Consider the following 17,639-nt stretch of genomic DNA (forward strand, 5'->3'; position numbering starts at 1 on the left):
TTTTTGTATTTATTAGAAAATTTTGAAAAATAAAACTAATATCAAGATCCTTTTTTATTTTTACTTAAAACTACTTAAAATAATGTCCTTAAATAAAACTTAAAACTAACTTAAACTACCTATTCTACCTATAAACTACTTAAAACTAGAACAACCACAGCAGCAAATCTAACTATCTAACATTTTTGTTTTTCATATTTTGTTGTCTTTTTTTTATTTTTTTTATTAAATGTTTTATATTTATTATTTTTCTATTTCTTTTTGTGCAACCATGCCTATTCTACTAAAAACTAAACCCTTAAACTATAAAACAAGTAAGTGAGCCGGCCAAGGCTTAAAAACCCATCACGACTACCGACTATCAAGTGCCGATTGAAGCCACCAAAACTGGTTCTCCTGCTTCACCCTATCAGTACGGTCCCGTTCGGATACAGCCCTACTGAATCGAAGGAGCTCTGCTCAGCCTTGTGCCATGACGTAACGATTGTACAGGAGTCGCCTATCCACGGTTGTTCGTCTGACGTGGTAGATTAGCGGAACTGCCAATCTGTATCAGACCGCATCTATCTAAAAAGAGGAATGAATCTGGTGAAATGAAGCCGCTCAAGTGTGAACTTTCAAAATACTCGTTCGAATAGAACGCCCCGAAAATTAAATTGTTGGTCGAAGACATAGCTCTTGCAATGTGACCTCGAACGAGTTTTATCACGAAATTGTCAATTCTGTTAATTTGAGCCTCGTTGTATAGGACCTCGTTGGAATAGTAATGCACATAAGAAGATTCGGCTGTTCTATATAAGCCGGTACATTGTCTTAAAGACTGCCGAACACTTGAAACTTCTCGATCTGGAAAGGGGCAACGTTGAACCACGCAGGACAACCATAAACGATCATCGGCCATACTAGGGCCATGTAGCAAATCACCTTCACTCTGGGGTCAAGTCGACTGCTACAAAACAGCTGTTTCGTCAGAGCGAAGGCTCTTTTGGCCCTGGTCAGAGCAGCATTTATATGTCTGTCGAAATATAAATACTGATCTAACCAGATACCGAGGTACTTCACTACACTTTTGCTCGCTAATCGCTGCCCGTGAAGATCAACGATGGCCATCTTGAGCCAATTCTGAATCTTGTCGAAATCACGCTGCAAGAGAATTCTAATAACCTCAACCCTTCGGGCCGTTCTGTACGCAATTAGATCGTCGGCGTACGTAATTGCCTTTGTAAGACTACCTATCACATCGCTGGTGTAAATGCTGAAGAGAATCGGCGAATTCACCGCTCCCTGTTGAAGACCATTTTTAATTGAGAATGTTGTGGTAGAAGTTACATTGCCACTTTTGACAACAAACTTTCTACCGTTAAGCGTATCATAAAGTATATACAACAATGGCTTGCTTATGCCAAGCCTGCTCAATTTTAGATGAAGACCTTCTAACCATGCGGTGTCAAAAGACTTTTCCAAATCAACCAGAACAGCACCTGTGCATTGTTGTTTTTTGGATATCAGAAACGAGTTTAGGCGCAGCATGAATTTTGTCATGACCCGCCTTGAACCCGAACTGTTTATACGGAATTATTTTGTTGTACAGTCCATCGCACTAACCATCATGGCACGGGCACTTCTATAGTTTGGTTTAGATATTTTTAATTTTGGTTGTTTGTGACGGTTAGCGTTTCACTTTTCGAACAACTTGTTTGTTTTGCTTAAAAAAGTGTCCAAAGAGTAACACGATTTACAAAAAGTGTCCAAATCTACTAATTTTTGAAAAGGGTGTTCTGGTGTACGAACTGTAAAAAGGTGTCAAAATGACAATTAAGTGTCCCGAAAGTAATCCTGGTTGGCTTATTCAATATGATAATTTGGTCCACTTAAAAATTACAAAACATAGAACAACGCCTGCACAGCCCCCTAGTATTATATTTAATTTGGTTCTGATAAAATTAAGGTATGACTCAAAATAATATCCATAACCGCTACAACCATGACATGATGAATAAAATATTTTGCTGTCAAAGCATTTTCCTGTATTGACAATAAAAAATCTAAAATAATAGTTTTAATTTTGTATTTCATCAAAAAACTATATTTAATTTTTACTGTAAGTAGATACAAATAATTTCGAATAATAATCACGTTTTGAAAAATATATTTGCAAAGAACATAAATTGTATAGATATACAAAATTTGACAATCTATTATTTAAAAAAAAAAACCTGATACCAATCAAACAATAAACTATGTAGGATAACAACATTTGAATCAGCAAAACAAAGCAATGTCAAACAAAGGTGAATGGACAAATTATTATGGCTTAGTATATTTTAGTATATTTTTGGACAGCCCATATATAAAATATAAACATAAATTTGCATTTTTATTTTGAATTTGTTTTTAAACACAAAATAAAGTTCTACGTAGAAAACAAAACTCAGGTGACCACAAAATTGCCATTCAATTTTTTGTCAATAAAAACATTTTTTTTTTGGTTAAAGTCAATAAAAAAATAAGCACATTCATCCAATAGATACAAAGATACAAAAATTGAGTTTGTGAGAATAAGAAAGGCAAACGAACCAGTTTATCTTGAATTTCGAATCGAATTTACCATCGGCATCATGCGCGAGGAATTCAAATTAATCTGAAATTGAATTTATTTATCAAAAATACTATTTCAAAGCCCCAAAGCAAAGGCGCGGACAACGACGACGATGACGATGACGACTATCAAGACGAGGGTTATACATCGACAGAGATACACCAGAGCCCAGAGCTAGTGACTAATTCGGAAAGAACTTAGCTTAAATCATAGAATGCAGCAGCGCAACACAAAATAGCAAATAAAGAAACAGCATTATGGCAGCGACTTTAAGTTCCGGCCCCTTTTCTCCGCGAATCGTTCGAAGTTGTTGGTATTGCTCGATGGCGTGGCATTGTGTGTCCCTTGCCTTAACGCTCCACCAGATCGGTCGCTGCTTTTTCTTTAATATTCTGTCAACTCGAACGTTAACAAATTAGTCTTGAATTCAGTTTACCGCAGCCAGCAAAGCGGGGTGGTGGTGGTGGAAATGCGGTGTAGCTGTAGCTACTGGAGCGTTTCTTTATCGGTTCGTGTCACTGCTGCTGCTCGTGGCTCTACTCGACAACAACGACAACGCAAACGGTGCGGGGCTTTCGTAGGGCAGAACTACTCAACTACGGGTGGCTTTGGCAGGTATTAGACCAAATAATAAAAAACTCAGTGCACGTTGTAATTTTCACACAAAAGCTTCAACAAACTCATTGAACCATTTGTTTAGCTTTTTTCTTCATTTTTATTTTGCTTACTTTTATATTTTCTTGATATTCAAGTCAACATCTTGGGTTTTCATTCTTAAAGTTTTTTCCTTCCACTGATTATGAGTTTATACCTTTTGCCTCTACTATATAGTAGATACAGTTATAGATATAGAACTTTCATCGTTGAACTCTGTTTTGGGTTGATTTTAAGCTACGCGCTTGACAGATTCAGAATTCTAGGTCGTGGGATGTAGTTCATAGAGCGGATAAGAATATTGTGAAAATTAAATCATTTTGATTTAAAGCCTCTGACAAAGGTGTGATATTTTTTTGAAAAATTATGGGAATCATTTGTGTAACATGAATCTTTTTGGATCACAGGAGAATATTTTGTTTAAATTGTGAAATCGTTGAAGTTACAAAATGTTAAATTTTTAAGGCATTAAATGAAGATTCAATTGAAAGGTAGGTATATAAGTTCTTTACTTCTTCTGATTTAAGACAAATTTACACTAACTATGGTGGTAATGGGACAAAATCCAGATTTCACCTCAGACTAAAAACATGGGTTCAACGTCAATATCTTTACTTAGAGTAAATCTTTTACGAGGTGTTGGATATAAAAGAAACACCAGAAGTTTTATGAGTCACATGGAGAAAGTGCTGAAGTTGACATCATAATCTCTTAATTTCGTATAAAACAAGCAATTTCCGGTTGCTCTTAAATGCGCCAATATCTTGTCACTTTTAAAGAAAGGCGCAACTAATGATCTGTTTAACTATAGGCCTATATCATTCTTGCCCTCGATAAGTAAGATTTTTGAAAAAGCTTTAAAAAATAGAATATTCAGTTTTTAAAGGAGAACGAAATTTTTCGGTTATGTTCAATTTGGTTTTCAAAGCAATATATTAACCAGAAATGCGTTGCTATATCTCTGTTCTCCAATATTAGTAAGTGTTGATAGAAAAAAGGGTACAGCCGCATTGTTTGTTGACATATCAAAAGCCTTTGACATGTTTTATAACGAAATTTTGATTGATTCGAGGTTTCATTAGTAATTGGTTAAGATCTTATTTAAATATAAGTGATCAAAGAGTGAAATTTAATGGTATTAGAAGTGATATAAAGACATTCCATTTGGGAGTTACTCAAGGTTCGGTCTTAGGACCAATACTTTTGTTTTGGTATATATTAATTCTTTATTCAGTTTAGACAATGAATTGATGTTGGTGTTTCTTATAGTACAGATAGTTGTCTGAATCTTATATCTAATATTAATTGGGATCTTAGCTTGTTAAGAATCTGGTTTGCAGAGCACAAATTGATAATAAGTTCTAAAAAAAATAATGTTTTTCAGTTTGTCGGGCTAAAAGAGTTGTTGATCCTGATCTCTTTTTCCATGCTACTGCTTGTCAAAAATTTAAACTTTTATCCCCTGTTATCCTATGGTTACTTCCGTAACATTAACGGATTCCGTGAGGTGTAGTGATAAATGTTTTAAATTGGAAATTGTTAACAAATTCAAGAATTTTGTGATTCAAGAATGTGTTTTATAAGAACACAAAGATTCTTAGACAATATTTTCGGTGCACTGTTAGAAAATTCTTCTTTTTGCGTAAAATTTGCTTTTCCAAACGGCTATTTAAGAATTATTATGTCATTTTTCATTCAAAACTAGAATATGGAATTTTTTTGTTGTAGAAGTTCATATTTTATCAAAGTATGAAGAAAATATGTGGTAAATTTCGGTTGTACCCTAGTTTTCCCCTATGTAAAATTTTGAAAATTCTTTCCGTTCGACAATGTATTGTTAGTACTTAACATTTTCTTTAAAAGATAAGGTTATCTTAATTTTAGAATAATTGATAATTTTAATATTTTATAATATTTTACGTTTTGTATTCCGGTAACAGGATGCAAATTTCTCATTTGTAATTTATGAAACAAGTTAAATACTGGCTCATTAGCCTTGATAATGAGTGTATTGAAATTTTGACTTCCCATAGGAAATTATTGTAATCGGTACGAATTGTCGAATTGAAAAGTTGGACGCTACTGGACGTTTCAAGGTCCCTAGAGTCGAAATAAAAGATTTTTGAGAGATGTCTGTGCGTGCGTGTGTACGTACGTTCGTACGTCCTCACGTTTGCGACGTGAAGGTAAAATCTCTGCGCAGCAATTTAAGAGGGAAGTCGGTGTCCCGCAAGATTGCATCCTTTGCTCTTCTCACTTTTTATTAAAGACATTGCAGACAGTGTTCCAGGAGGTGTATATTATGGTGATCTGCTTATTAAGGTGCTATTATATGCGGACGATCTTGTCATTCTTACTGATAATCCGGTAACTCTACAACTGCAAATTAACAAACTTAACCAGTATTGTAACTCTTGGGATCTTCAAATAAATACATATAAGTCGAAGATTGTGGTTTTTAAATCTCATAATCGCAATTTCAGAAATGACCGTTCTTGAAACCTTAATGGTGAAAGAATAGAGGTAGTTAAAAATTTTAAATACTTAGGTTTTACAATAACACAAAATTTAAAGATATGACCTCATATAAAAGATATAACATCAGTTGCGAAATCAGCCATTTACTGCATTTGGTGAAGTTTTTTTTAATAACAAATGTATTGAACCGATGATAAAATTCAAAGTAATTGATGTAACAATTAAAAGTTCACTATGTTATGCTAACGAAGTGTATGGTTATGAAGTATGTAAAGACTTTGAAGTTATCCAAAGATATTTTTTTCAAAGGTGTATATAGGGTCCCTTTAACCACACCTAACTATGCAATATATGTCGAATCTGAACTATCTCCAATTTTTTTTTTTAATTGTTCAAATACTCTACACTTTTTCTTTTTCAATTTTCTTGCATTGTTTAAAATGTATAAATGTAAATTTGAATGTAATAATTTTAGATATAATCGGCAGACGGCTTTTAAGCCATGCTCGTAAATCTTTTATATTAAAACTTTTGTACTTTATGTGTTGAAAAAATAAAGATAATAAATAATAAAATAATAATAAATAAAAAAAAAAAACTGAACAAAAATATTTGTCACTTCGAAAATTTTATGAACAAACAATTACCTTATCTCTAAAACAATTTTGTGCAACGAAAAATGACGTTTTAAACATCTGGTAAAATTTAAAGAAGATTAGAATTGATAGTTTAAAAAAATAATAATAATCTTAAAAAAAAACATCATTTAAAGTTGGTAAAAACTGATTTTCGACTCAAATATCTTTTCAAAAATTACAAATATTGGTTTGAAAATAATTTGTTCTCACAGAAAACTTTTTATAAAAATTCAACAGTCCGTTTTTTCTTAAAAAAAAAATAAAATCTACCAGAAATGGTACGCAAAATTATTAAAAATTGATGTTCGGTTCTTGATATCTCGTGAACAATAGAAGATATTGACAATTAAGAAATAAAACTTTTTAAGAAAAGCTAGTAAAACAAATAAAAATTTGTTTTCGACAAGAAATCTCGTAAGCGAAAATAGATTTCGAAGTCAAACTATTTCATTATATGCAAAATGTTGTTGGTAATTTTGAAATGTTTCAGAATAATTCAACTGACAACTTTTTTAACACATCACGAAAACCTACAAACTCTTAAGCAAGACAAACCGACAGACGGGATGTGAAGTTATCAGTGTGGGTCGCATCCCAGCTTTTCTTTTCTTATGACTAATTTTTCTTTTAAAGGTTAATTTTTTTATAAAAATATTTTCGTCACTTGTTTCTTTTCTTTTTTATTGTACTTGTTTGGATTTTAAGAAATAAAATATTTAACATCAAAATACAATACAAAATTCAGCTTGAGGCTGATTTTTTTTTTAAATTCGTTTATTAACTTCCCTGTCTACATTATTGCTAATGATCCCGATGGGCAGTTGTAAAATGTTCACATTTCTGAATTTCTTTGAATCTAAATCGTTCGTAGTTCCGAATAAAATGAGATAATTTTTTTCGTCAGCCTTACCTCAAGAACAAAAAGAGATATTGACTCGAAATAAATTTTGCTTTACTAATGATAACAACCAAATAAAAGTAATTAAAGTAAATTTAGTGGGTGTTTTTTTTTAAAACAGTTATTTAAAAATTTCATTGACTCTAAATATCTCACGAACTATTATATCTACTATTAATAGTTTTGAACAATACCGAATTGGTTGGAAAAATATTCAACTGTGAGTTTTTTAGTATTAGTTCTCTAGACAAAAACGACGAGCCATTCTAGAAAATTATCAAACTTATAAAAAAACAAACCTAGACAGGGACATTTCTTAAAAACCGATTCAAAAACCCACTTTATGGATTTTCAAAAAAACAAATGCACTTGCTCTAAGTTTCTCAGAGAACCACTCTGTATCTCAATATCTTCACAATATTTTCTTATTGCTTGCAAAACAGGTAAGGTCATTCAAATTCTCAAAGAAGTAAAAACTCTGTTAATATTGATAGTTATTGGCCAATTAGTTTGCTAAGTAAATAAAATTAAATCCTTATAAGATACAAGACATTTTTTTCACGAGATCCAAAGCTTATCTTTAACTGCCATATCACCTAAACCGTCAAAAAAGTCAAAGTTGCAAAGAAATCCGTCTTAACATTCATTAAGAGAAAGTCTTCACTTATATTCGAAAACAAAATAATTATGTTGAAGGTTTTATTTGAGCAATTCGTTTGTATGATTGTTTTCTTTGGAAAAAGCTGCGTTCCGTTAGAGAAAAATATTGAAAGTTTGTCAAAATAAAACAATTTATTAAGGGACGTGGACGTGGTAGGTCGAGCAGAAAACACTCTTGACTTGTTTCTTACCTCTGACCCTGGTAAGTACACTATTAGTGTTCTATCTCCTCTAGGCACATCTGACCATTGTGTCATATCAGCAAATTTCTCGTGTAAAAACTCTCCAGTTAAAGAAAGAGCTCCTATGAGAACCGTTTGGCAATACGAGAAAGCCAACTGGGACGGTCTCAACAATTACTTTAGGATCTTTAACTGGTCACTATGCTTCCTCGATAGTGACGTTGACGCCAGCGCTGATATGATCACAAGTTTGATTCTCCTGGGAATGAGAACTTTTATCCCGAATAGGGTTAAAAGCATCAGACCTAAGGAAAACGCATGGTTCGACGCGAGCTGTAAAGAGGTTATTAGGGTTAAGAAGGTAAGTTTCCGTTGTTTTAAAGCCAATCCAACTGAGGAAAACCGGAATAAGTTCAAGCAAGCCAGGAAGGCCTGCAACGCCCATATTCGACGGACCAAATTTTTACATGACCAACAATTACGGCAAAAAATACTGCAATGTCCCAAAGGCAGTACAAATTTTTGGTCATTTGTAAAAAATATGAGGAATTCTTCCTCTTCCTCGGTTCCTACGCTCGTTGTGAATGACACTCCATTTGTTAGCTCTTTAGAGAAAGCAAATCTCTTTGCTAGGCAGTTCGCCGCCAATTCAACTCTGCCAGTGAGTGTTATTACTCCGCCTGTACTTGAGCGAGTTAATGATTCTATGGGGCAAATCTTTTTTCGCACTCGTACTGTAGCGAGAGTCCTAAAAGATCTTAACATACACAAATCTGCTGGTCCGGATAGTATCCCCGCTATTGTTCTGAAGAGGTGTTCTTCATCGCTGGCAAAACCACTGCGTAAGCTTTTTCATCTGTCCTACTCCTCAGGTCTCGTTCCGAGCGGATGGAAAACCACATTTGTCCAGCCTATTCCTAAAAAAGGCGAATCTTCCTCACCGTCTAATTATCGACCGATTGCACTTACGTCCCTTCTTTCCAAGGTCATGGAAACGCTGATTAATTATCAGCTCAAGAAATATCTTGAAGAACGGAAGCTTCTTAATGACCGACAGTATGGCTTTCGTAGCAATAGGTCCACTGGTGATCTCATGGTTCATCTCACCGAACAGTGGAAAAAATCTTTACATAGTTTTGGAGAAAGTAAGATTATTGCACTAGATATTTCAAAAGCGTTTGATAGGGTTTGGCATCAGGCTCTCTTATCGAAAATGCGTGCTTTCGGTTTCCATGAATCCCTACTTCATTGGATTAGTAATTATCTTTCGAATCGTTCAATACAAGTTGTATTGGATGGATTCAAGTCTGAAAACCACAAAATAAATGCTGGTGTGCCCCAGGGCTCTGTTCTATCTCCAACACTCTTTCTCATTTTTATTAATGATCTCCTGTCTGCAACATCTAATCCAATACATTGTTTCGCTGACGATAGTACTCTTAGCTTTTCATATTCGTTTTCAGATTCACACCCCTCTTCTTCGGATGTGGAACTGCAACGACAAAATATGATAAGCTCATTAAATTCCGACCTAAACAGCATTGTACAATGGGGAATAAGAAACCGCGTGGAATTTAATGCTTCGAAAACGCAATGCTGTCTTGTATCGTTAAAGCGAAATATACCCCCCCTGCCATTATCCATAAATGGCACTTGCATCGAGGAAACTGAACATCTGGATATTCTTGGTATGTGTATCACCAACCACCTTTTGTGGAACGATCACATACGCGATGTCGCCAAAAATGCCGCAAGATGTTTGGGTTTTCTAAGGCGATGCAAGAAGTTTTTCTCCCCCTCTGATCTGGCTGTTATTTACAAGACTTATATACGTCCAAAGCTTGAGTATAACTCCCATATCTGGGCCGGTGCTCCTACAACTTACTTAAGCCTCTTGGATAGTATTGAACGTAGAGCATTTAGATACGTAGAGCATTTAGATTGATTGGTGATATTACCATCATAAGATCATTTACGTCACTTGAACATTGTCGAAATGTTTCTTGTCTCACCCTGTTTTACCGTTATTTTAATGGTTTATGCTCTAGAGAAATAGCCAGTTGCATTCCTCCCCTTAAACAGTTCAACCGTAATACTCGCGCTTCTATAGAATGCTTCTTCCTATAGGAATGCTCATCAATATACCCTCGAGCCCATCTTCGGTCGTACTGTCAAGTACAGAGATTCGTTCTTTAGCCGTACTATGCGAATGTGGAATGCCTTGCCACACTCTGTCTTTCCCAGCTATTGCAATATTCAGGAATTCAAAACCAATGTGCACCGACATCTCCTTTCAACCCCTCTCTCCCTTTCCTAGTGCTCACACTGTGTCTACATAATAAGGGTAATATATCCCCTTGAGTGTGCGCTTATTATAAAAAAGGGAACTTTTGATTCGAAATTTAATTTTCGTCGAACTAAAAATTGCAATTTATTTTACTTTCAATATTTGCTTATTAATTTAATTATATGTTGGTTTATTTATTTTATTTTTTATTTATTTTTAATCATTGACTTATTTATTTATTTATTTAATTGTTTTTTTACTTATTTATTAATTTATTTCATTACTTCTCAGTAATACTTGTGGAAATTTGGAAAATTTTGTTTGTGACTTTAATGTTTTAAAATGCTGACTGAATCTTCTTTCAATATATATTAATAAATAATAATATCATTCCAAAGATCAATTAATCAATCAACAGTGGTACCTTTAACTCAAACGAATAAATTTATAAATATGAATAAAATATACACAAATTGATGCCACTGGGTTGAGTGGAATAAATTAAGAGTTCATATTATTTTCTTAAAGATAAACATTGTTAAGAAGAACACATTTTTGTAGAAATACCCTGCTAAAGGCTTAAAATGAACCACATATAAACAATTAAAGCTACCTAAGCCATATGGATTAACCTTGAATGGTTGGCTTTAGATTCTAAAATAACAAATTTCCTATTTTAAAATTTAAATATTTAATTAGAAGAAGTATCAAAGGGATTAACAAAAAGCAAATATTTGTTTTGAATTACACATAAGCCGTTTTTATTTCTTACGATAAGAGGCTTATTAATAAATTCTATTAAAAAATGTCGATACAACGTATCTTTATAAAAGTGTTTTTGTTTTTTAATATAAGCATATTTCCATCAAGAATTTATTTTTGGTAAAGGTTCATTTTTTTAAAATTGAAAGAAAAAAAGGGCATCAATTCTGTTTGTTTTGTTTTTAATCTTGAATTGATTTTCGATTATGGTTCCAAATATTTTACGAATTAATAATAATGCTATAATCTTCAATTGTATATTATTTTTCACTTTATTGCGACATACAATTTTGGAAAGCGTTTGATATGAATAAAAATACAAAACATAATTATTTGACTTTTAAAAACAATAAATAATTTTGAATCTAGAATAATTTTTCAAAATGAAATTTGATGGCTTTTGAAAGCTTAAAGAAGAAGCAAATAAATTTTTTTAAATAAAAAATATGAAAACATTGGAAAAATTGTTTTCTATTCGGAGGTCTTGCGTAAAACTTATCTTATTTTAGTATCTTAGCAACTATTAATAATAACATACACATTTTTTGTTCCTTTATTTAAACTTTGGATTTTTAAGGAACTATTTTATCTAAGCATCCAATTATACAAATATGAAGTTATTAACGTGGGTTGCCGCAATTTCGTAATCAACCCAATATCTATGTTTTCATAGGCAAATAATTATAAGCTATGAAGATCACTGTCTTATTTAAAGCGATAATTATGTTATATGTTGAGACACATATGTATATCTCCATAGAAACTTGCTATTTATTGTGCTTTATGGATTGTTTTAAAAATCGGTCCGTACTTTCTTTATAATGCTGGCCAAAACATTACAGTCGAAATTGACCGCTATGGAACCATAATAACTGTCTATTTAGTTCATCAATTGAACAACCATTATGTGCACGCAAAGCTTTTGCAGAGTCTCTCAAAAGCGAGTTTAAATATAATTCATCATTTACAATAATTTGGAACGATAAACTGATAGAAGATATTACTGGACATGAAACTGTAGATCGGCTGCCAATTTTGGTATCAGGACATGGAGTTGATCAACTACTCGCAGTTCCAAAATTGCAAATATTTCCGAAGCTATAAATTCATGGAATTTGATTGATAAAGTTAAATGTTTGTTTTATGAGACTACTGCTGTAAATACGGGCTTAGGAAGTGGAGTATGCGTTCTTTTGGAACGAAAAATTAATACAAATATGCTTTGGCTTGCTTGTCGTCACCACATAATGGAAATTATGTTGTCAGATGTAGTGGAACAATTGCTGGCCCCATCTAGTGGTCCTGATATACAATTATTGAAAAGATTTAAGAAAATTGGAACACTATTGACCAAATCGACTTCAAAACAATAACAGATGACTCTTAGATAAATATTCCTGAAGAAGTGGCAGCAGACATGATTTTTTTTGCTAAAAACAACAACTAGTACATCAACCTAGAGATGGCTACAGAGAACTGTTGAATCTTACAACCATTTTCTTAGGAAGTATTCCTGAAAAAGGTGTTTCATTTAGGAGGCCTGCTGGTTGAGCTAGGTCGATGGCAAGAGCCTTATACTGCTTGAAAATTTATTTATTGAAGCATCAGTTCAAGCTTACAAAAAAAGACGAAAAGGCTGTGAGAGAAATATGCATTTTCACAGTTTTAATTTATGTTAAATATTGGTTTCAAGCTCCAAGCGGACGGTCAGCATCAATGAAACGACCTACAATTATTGAAAGAACTTAAGGACTTCGAAATCTTCAACAAAAATATTGCTTCTGTTACGCTGAAAAAGATTCTGAATCATTTGTCGGACTTGTCGAAAGAGCTAGTCTTACTTGCCTTTTTCGATGACTAGCTTTCAGTTGAACAGAAGGAAAAAATGGTAGACGCACTGAGAATTGAAGGCACAGAAGGTGGCTTAAAAAGAATAATCCTTAATATCACACATATCCATGCAAAAAATGTAGAAAATTTCGTGAGTAGTAATTATTTAAGATTCTTTCAGATCCTAGGTATATCATCAAATTTTTTGGAAAAAGACGTTGAAACTTTGAACGAAGACTCAGATAATGTAGCTGCCAAAAATATTGTTAATTTTTTGCGAGTATAGTCAACGATTAAGCTGAGCGCGGTGTTGCTTTACTAACTATACTAACAAGTCAACCCTTGTATCTTTAAAATAAATGGTCTAAATATGTTTATTTATAAGAACAACAATAATTAGATAATATTTTTTTTTGTACAAAAAAATCAAGCAACAGCTTATTTTATACATTAAAAACTGCTCTCAGTTTCAACTCCATTATTTTAGAAAACATAAGATAGTTACATAAGATTAGTTTTGACATCTGCCAAATCTTTGATTTGAGCATCTTAGCGTAAACTAAAGGCACTGATTCCAAGTTTTCTAACTAAAAAAATACCAACAAATTGTAAATTTTCAATTCATTTTAGCGTTCAAATGTTTGACAATTTCTAGAAGTTATTTGTAGATTATTTCCAATTTCTCCATCAATTTGAGCAGATGAAGCATACATACAAGTTCGCTTTAAAATGAATTTCAAAAAGGTATATTTTATATGGGATATGCTTAAAACGCAAGCCTACCTTGTCTTTACTTTTGTTTTTTTTGTTGTCACTTAAAACCAGAAAAAAAATAAACAAAAATAAGGGAAAAGCTGCAAAAATTAAACTTTTTTCTTACATAATTATTAAAAATCAATTCAAATATATTTATAAGGAAAAGAAGGTATTAAACTGAAAGGTTTTAAAGTGATTTCCTAATCTATTTCCATTGGAAATTCACATAACAAAATTTACATAATACCTACCTTATCTCAATTTTCAAAGCTTTACGAATTTAACTCATGAAAAGCCAACGAAAATTATCTGCCAAGTAAGTCAAATTTAATTTAAAAAGAAACCGAACAAGTTCAGCAGACATTACATAAATACCCACAAATTTATATTTATACAAATTTATTTATATTTTCCTTGTGAATTTTTAAAGTCAACTTATTTTCAATTCATGACATGATAAATAGATCTTAGACGATTTCTTCACTTTGATATATAACTCTTTGCCGTATGATGAAAGGTCTTAAAATTCTTTAATCAATTGTTCATCTTTTATTCAATGCTAAACAATTTTTCAATGATATGATCAAAATACAAGCAAACACAAAAATTCACTTCAATGAACTTGAAAACTACATCACCTTCAAAATAAAATTATATAAATGGAAACAAAGTCAGTAGGTACCTATACAATTTGTTTTTATTAGAGTTGTTAACCGGCAGAGTTTGGCATATTTTTATGCAAAATTGAGTTTATAAATGAATCAAAAACGAGTTCCCATAGATAATTATTTTAAAAATCTGGTTAAGTTCCGGTATTTGTGTCTATCAACAAAATATTTTGTGAATGTGAACGAAGGTGAATTCCCTGGTTTGATTTTAGCACAAGTTCGAAAAAATTGTAACAAAATCATTTACTTGGATTTGTAAGTTCTTACAAAAAGATACAATTACGAGTCTTTTACACTTATTGAATTTGTTTTGTTCCAAAGGAATAAGCTATCAATTTTTGAGTAAAAACTCCCTAGAGCCAAATATTCTGAATAATTTGAACACATTTTAAATTCACAACGTTCAAAAATGTAATGTTATCCGATTTTAATTAAATGCCTTACTTGTTCGAAAGAATTCCTTTCTTATTTCGAGAATGTCTAAATACCGTTGAAACATATCTTAAGAATAAATCTTAATGTTACTAATCTTACTTCTTATAAGAAAATAAATGTTAAATATTCCCTCAATCGATATTACATTTGTCAAGTTTAGCCGTGTTGCACCACCAAGAAGAATGTAATCAAAAGACTCTTTATTCATTGAAAAATGTATATTTTTCTCGTACTCTTTGTATAGTAACGTTATAATGTAAATACCCTGTTGAATTATATATCGAAATCTAGGTGCATTAAGTATAAATTCCCATAACAACAAATCGAACGCATTCTATATAAAACCTAAATTAGAATCGATTTGCATTTGCACTCTCCTCGCTTAACGATTGCCCTTGAACAAGTTGTTTGTTTTATCTCTGAACTCTCAACAATAAGCAGTCCAGAGTCCCCTATCGCAGCCGTTCGTCGTCGTCGTTATCCACCGCTCCACCATGGTTTGGCAGCCAAGACACGCAATATATCCAAAGTAAACACTCGTATTCCAAAGTTGAACTCAATCAGAGCTTAGATAGTTTAGTCAATACTCAAACTCGAACACCGAATATACACGATACCTATCCTATACCTATCAGCCTAACCAAGACCATAGCTCGAGCTCCATCAGCAGCTCCATCCAATGGAATGTGTGCTGCCACTGCCAGTGCCTATGCCTATAGGTATGTAGCTCACAGGGTGTATCTGAATATCTATAAATATAAATGTATCTATATTTATGGATAAGTGGTTTGATTATCTTTTCCTATAGAAGGTATAGTCTATATAGAATGGTGGTAAATGCTGATAGAGGTTTGATGATGGTGCAGACTGCAGAGCATTATTAGATACACACAACATAGCGTACATATATGGTGGATAACCCATGGGCAACCTAACTGGTTTCAAATACACTGTATCTTTTTATTTTTCTATGTTTGTTCTTGTTTTTTGTATTAATTTTGTTTTTTTTTAAGAGTATTTATCGTTGACCATTTGCCACTTACCTGTTGTAAATTCATTGAATGAATCTTAGTGGACGTCCTTCGTTTTTGTCTTAAAGTTGAAATAAATTTGTAAAATATCCAAAGTGTGTGTGCTAAATTTGTAATTGGTTTTTATTTCACTTAACTTTTACATATTCATATTATCTTTAACTCGGATCAAATGAAAATCATAGAATAGAATGAAGAATTTCACTATACCTATAACGGTTAATTCAACACTTTTTTTCTTCTTCTTCTTTTGAACTCTTTTCTATAATATTATTTTGTGTTGTTGTTGTTGCTTCTCGAATGAAGAAAACCACCTTTCTAAGCCTTAAGTCACAAGATACACTTCACTCAACGAATACAACTTAGTCCACAAAAAATATCCGTGCCGCATAAAGATTAAGTTTCCGAACAGTCCGACCGATTCTCTGAGACTAACTCTGACTGGAGTATGGTTAAGATACCGAAGTATATTAGTTTAAGCCGAGTCATAAGTTTATGTGAAGGAAAATGTAACTTAACTGGTTTTCTATATAGCTACCAGATGACTGTGGCGACTCTCTGAATGGTCTCTGTCGGAGTCGATGGGCAAAACGAAGAAATTGTTGTGTATTTTTTTGTCTTCTTTCTGTAAAAAGTTGATGCTTTTCTTCATTTCTATATTTTTTATATGCATTAGAATAAAATTATAAGATAATTTTTTATAAGACAAGAAATTTAAGAGAATACTTCGTCAGCTCTATGTAAATTAAGAGAACTTGCTTGCCGTTTGTTCATAGAAAAACAACAGAAGTTCGCTGCTCAGCTCTTTTGTTTGTCAGAGGTGAACAACATTTTTGGTGTGGTGTTTCTATGGAGTGGCAGCGATACGGCGGTGCACTTAAATAAATTTGAAAATGACATAATTGGATATGCAACGAGTGTGTAACATGAATAATAATTTTAGATAAAGGTGACGAAAATTATGAGAAACAAAAAGTGAATTCATATTTTTGATATTACTTAATTGACGGTAAATGAGTTATTCAATAGGTTTGGATAGGGAAGTCAGTAGAATGCTAATAAGATGTTCGTGTTTAATTTTTATGGTATAGATATAAACATATATATTTATACATTTGGAGTCTAATGAATGATGTATATTTTGATATTTTTTTGGAATAAATATCGATAACAAAGTCCGGAATTAAAATAATTCCATTCAAGTATGATTCAAATTTCTTATTATAACTCTGCATTAACTGACTTAATAGTTTGTGTGATTTTCACAAAGCCCAACAATAGAGTAAGAAATATGTTTAATGCTTTGGAATTAATTCATTCATTGTCTTATTTTGGGAAGTATTTTACTGACTTCATTATATAATGACTTCATTTAAAGTAGACCATTTACATACATAGTATTTTCATTTTTACGTTAAACGATTCGAAGTTCTTGAGCCAATGCTATTTAATGCTTCACATCAAAATTCTTTTACTACTTCAGTAACAAATGCATGATAGTTTTATATGAAAGATCAGAATAGTCAAACAGGCAGAGTATTTAAATGCCTTGAAACTTATTTTACTAATTTGTACATTCGGAAATGAATTTAAATTTATCAGAATTTGTCTAGATTCCACTTAGCTATAAAATTTTGGACACTTTTAACAGAAAGTTGCATCGTATTTTCACTAAGTTTAATAAATGGGTCACGTGCAGCTAACATGATCACACAGTTTATTTTTCAGTTAAGAATATTTTAATTTTGAAGAAACTTCAAA

At 32.3% G+C, this 17,639-nt stretch overlaps 1 protein-coding gene across 1 annotated transcript in view; it reads right to left on the minus strand.

Annotated features, from left to right (window-relative positions):
• Positions 1-16,301, minus strand: part of LOC129953980 (protein artichoke) — a 70,875-nt gene extending 54,574 nt beyond the window's left edge. Inside the window, exon 1 of the mRNA XM_056067549.1 lies at positions 15,891-16,301. Coding sequence (XP_055923524.1) covers positions 15,891-15,905 — 15 coding nt within the window. The 5' untranslated portion in view covers positions 15,906-16,301. The remainder of the gene's footprint in view (positions 1-15,890) is intronic.
• Between the last annotated feature and the right edge of the window lie 1,338 nt (positions 16,302-17,639).

Source organism: Eupeodes corollae, chromosome 1 (assembly GCF_945859685.1).
Source record: "Eupeodes corollae chromosome 1, idEupCoro1.1, whole genome shotgun sequence".
Classification (NCBI taxonomy): domain Eukaryota; kingdom Metazoa; phylum Arthropoda; class Insecta; order Diptera; family Syrphidae; genus Eupeodes; species Eupeodes corollae.